General features: G+C 43.2%; 1 protein-coding gene and 1 long non-coding RNA gene across 2 annotated transcripts in view; both read right to left on the bottom strand.

Annotated features, from left to right (window-relative positions):
* Positions 1 to 4,142, bottom strand: part of SMUG1 (single-strand-selective monofunctional uracil-DNA glycosylase 1) — a 14,216-nt gene that overhangs the window by 3,782 nt on the left and 6,292 nt on the right. Inside the window, exon 2 of the mRNA XM_018568720.1 lies at positions 941 to 1,223. Coding sequence (XP_018424222.1) covers positions 941 to 1,204 — 264 coding nt within the window. The 5' untranslated portion in view covers positions 1,205 to 1,223. The remainder of the gene's footprint in view (positions 1 to 940; positions 1,224 to 4,142) is intronic.
* Positions 1 to 4,142, bottom strand: part of LOC108797156 — an 18,498-nt gene that overhangs the window by 8,545 nt on the left and 5,811 nt on the right. The window lies entirely within an intron of this gene.

The following is a 4,142-nucleotide window of genomic DNA, read 5'->3' as shown; positions in this document are numbered from 1 at the left end:
TCAAACTCACCTGATCCTCAATCCCCCTCTGACTGTTAATGTTGTCAGAGGTCCCAGGGCAGGAAAGGCTGTGGGGAGTGGTCTAGCAGTCTGGCGAAAAAGATGATGCTGGTATATCTGCTTTATTCCTCCCTCCCGCGACAAAACAAGCAGATACATTTTTAAAATTCCCGAGTTCCTATTTAAGCTATCCCAATGACCTCTGTGAAAGGGATTTGTTGAACATCATGGCATGTTGAACATCATGGCATTTAGATTACTGAATAGAAAAAGAGCAATGTAACAAAAAGAAAAAAACTAAGCAAACTCACAACTGCAGCAGTAGGTTTAAAAATGAGATTCCTACATGCTAATTCTGCAATAACACTAATTGTGATTTGGCTAGGAGCTTGAAGCAACACGTAGCCACATAACTCTTCCCCTACGCTGAGGTATGACGGAGTTTGGCATGATCTCAAAATGATCACACAGCTTAATAAAGGAATGGGGCAGAGAGGTGTAACCAATTATCCCAGCCAGCAAGACTGTCTGACCTTTTCATATAGTGTCACTCCTCCCACTCCCAGTCAGTCTCTCCATCAGCCATTAACAGATTTTTTTTCTCTTTCCTCTTGAGTGGCAGTCTCTATGTCAAGCCTGGTATTTAATTGAGCTGCAGATACAAGCGAGTAGGATAGTGTTGGCAGACCTAGTATATGGCAGGTATAATCTTAATGAAGTAAACCATGATAGATTTATTACAGAAAATGAATGGTTGAACAAATGCTTAACAAGTGTCTGCATCAGAGATGAGTTAATGGTACGAAATGTTGAGGACATCTTTAATTGAGCAATTTTATGCAGGTTAATATGGCACCGATGCAATTAAACTTGGAGTAAAAAAAAAAAAAATCAATCTCTACCCTTGGAACAAATTAACCTCATTTGCTAAGGATCTTACCCCTGTCTGAGCCATGCCGTATGGTCCTGGGTTCATTCCTAAAAAAAGAACTTCCTTTTTTGATTGGCAGTAGGTCCGCACAAACCTCTCGTGTGGGTCCCAGGCATACAGCAAGGGATTGTACACATACTTGACTGGATCCTGAAAGACCAGATTGCCCAACTTCAGATTCAGTTCTAATTCCACTTGTAGGAAGTCATCTGCAGGATTTTCCTCATCAGAGTTGCTGGCATAGGCGCCAGACTGAGCCTGCGAGAGAATCATTCCTCCACCTTTTCACTACCTGCAATGATGAAAGACACAGTTCCCTTCCATAAGTGAATTACTGACATGGCCATCTTATGAAAAAAAAAATGAAATGCAAGCACAAAAGTAATAAAGGCTTTATTGAAGATCTTAAGCAACAGCGATGGAAGCATGCTAACAGACCTGTGGACCGGTACCAGACAAGCATCAGGATCATCAGAGATACTAGTGACAAATCAGTTGTCATAGTACCACAAGATAAGTGATCCTAATGCTTCCAGGTCACCCAAGGAGCAAACCTACATCTATTTACCAGTAAATAATAAGAACAACTAATAAAAGATATATGGAACAATTGGGTTATTTACTAAAGGAGTAGAACAGATTCACTTTCCAAAGTGTGTTTTCACCTAGCTTAGTGAATGAGGTAAAGCTAAGCGAACATTTTCTTTTCAAGGAATATTACGGGGAAAAAACATGGATTTTGGATGAGATGATTAAAGTCAGTTTCACCTCATTCACTAAGTGATCCTGCTCTACTCTTTTAGTACAGCAACCCCATGGTCTGAATTGCAGACAATCCAGATGTCAGGACGAATTATTGCAGGCTTTATGATGCCTCGGTTTCAGCTTGTATTAGACAAGTGTGTCCAGAAAGCTTTTACAAAGCATTATGAAGGAGCACCTAGTTGAGCCTATTATTAAACTTAAAAGGCTTTTTTTTTTTTTTTAACCCTTTGACAGTGAAGGATGTGGCAGTAAAGTGGTAAAAACAAGCTCACTGAGCCCTGGGTGTGGTGAAGCCACACAATCACTTCTCCACCTGTCCAACAGCCACCCGCACACTCCGGAGTTAAGCTGCCCATACACCTTACAACCATCGCACGACTTTCATTGTGCGATGGTTGTAAGGTAATTAAAATCTCATATGATCTGCCCATCTTTGGACAGGCAGATCGTACTTGCGATCATCGCAAACCCGCCCCGCTGAGGGGAGGGCTTCCGATGATTCCAATGCTGAGCGGGCAGTGTGCGCTTGCGCACACAGGCCAGTTCAACATTTGTCTTCCCAGCACGCCACTAACCCGCCGAAAATCGCTTTCAAGCGTGCTCGGAATACAAAAGACGTGCGACCGTACAGTAGAAACGGTCGCACGCCTTCCATACACCTGCCGATTATCGTATGATCGCGGGATCACCTGCCATTATCGTACGATAATCGGCAGGTGTATGGGCACCTTAAGAGGAATAATTCTAGGGCCATCATTTATGGGCAATTGATAAGTTGTAGAGGTTTTCAAGCATCGCTTATAGAGAATTTTGGTGTGGGGAAAAAAATACCACATGCACTATTTTTTCTGGTTTGGAATGCATACAAAAGCATATAAACACATAAAAATTGCTTGCAAAAGCACTGGACTGCACCTGAAATCCCAATTAAAGCTAAATTTAAAAAAAAAAAAAAAAAGGCACCGGAATGCATCAAATGCGCTTTACACCGTGTTTGCAGATCTGCTCCAGATCTGGTCTGGATATGGTGTGAACAAGCCTTAAGGCTATGTTCACACCATGTCCGGACCAGACATGAAGCAGATCTGTAAAAGCAGTGCATTTTACCGCTTTTTTTTTCTTTAGCTTAAAATGGGCTTTCAGGTGCAGTCCAGTGAGTTTGCACGCGTTTTTGATAAGTTTTCATGCATTCCAGACCAGAGAAAATGAGACAAGCAGTATCTTTTTTGTCTGGACCAAACAGACAGACTCAGGTGCAAACAAAAACTGTTCTGGTCCGGATCTGGCCCGGACATGGTGTGAACAAGCCCTTAGGGCCTGTTCACATTAGTTTCAGGTCCTGATCAGGTGCGGATCTGCAGATGCGGTGCTATGTGTTTTTGCCGCGTTTTTGATGCGTTCCAGTTTTTAAAAAAAAAATATATTTTTTTTGCTGGAGTGGGGCTATCAGTATGTTAGCTGCAGTGCAGTGCGTTTTTTGCGCGTTTTGCGTTTCCGGACCGTTTCCTGACCGGACAAAATGTGACATGCAGTATTTTTCTGACGTAACCTGAACGGACTGCGCACGTGAGAACTGTAGCCCATAAAACCCATAGGGATACATTGGGATGCATTTTTAGTTCAGGAGCGTACGGATCAGGTCAGCACAGAAAACGGACGTCGTCTTCACAACACTTCAAGTGCGTTCCAGTACAGTTAGCTGCTGGAACGCATTCGAAAATCCTCCCTGAGTTCTGGGGCAGGAGAGGGCGTGGCTGTGCATTGAAGTCAATGGCACTGCAGGCATGCGCCCCTGCCCACACCAGAATGCGTGGCATATCAATGCCTGAGTTCCGGTCCAGTGCGATGGCAAAAAATAGTGTTTGCACTATATTTTGGGATCGCACTGGACCGGAACACAAGCATTGATGTGCCATGCATTCTGGTGCATGGCTGCGGTACCATCGACTCCATTGCACTGCAACTCCCCCTGTGGGGAGTTAACTCTCCAAATTAATTTGGGAAAATTGAATTACCCACTCAAATCAGGCCCCCCACCCCACCGCTCTACTTACCTTCTAGAGAACACGGCTACCCCTCTGCCGGTATGGGTGTAGTATTCATACCCCGCACTGCCATGTAGCACAGCCCTGCGCTATGGACTTTCCCTCACAGATTGCTAGCACTCATCAGTTGACTGTGCTGACCAATGAGAAGCACTTCTTAGCACAATTAAATATGGTTTTGGTTCAAATAATTTTTTGTATCACAAGTATATTGTCACGAGGGACAAGTAGGCCCCCGCTTTAGCCTTTGGACAAGTAGTTTTTAAAAAAAAAATTTCCACACTGCAGTACAACACGGGCATCTATTCCAAGTGGCAAAATGTAAATGGTTGCCAGGAATTACCTTTTATTTATTTACTACTTTCTTATTAAACTTACAATTACAATACTTTATATATATA

This window comes from Nanorana parkeri, unplaced genomic scaffold (genome assembly GCF_000935625.1).
Source record: "Nanorana parkeri isolate BGI_ZX_2015 unplaced genomic scaffold, ASM93562v1 scaffold33, whole genome shotgun sequence".
Classification (NCBI taxonomy): Eukaryota; Metazoa; Chordata; class Amphibia; order Anura; family Dicroglossidae; genus Nanorana; species Nanorana parkeri.
This window is presented reverse-complemented; position numbering and strand designations above follow the sequence as displayed.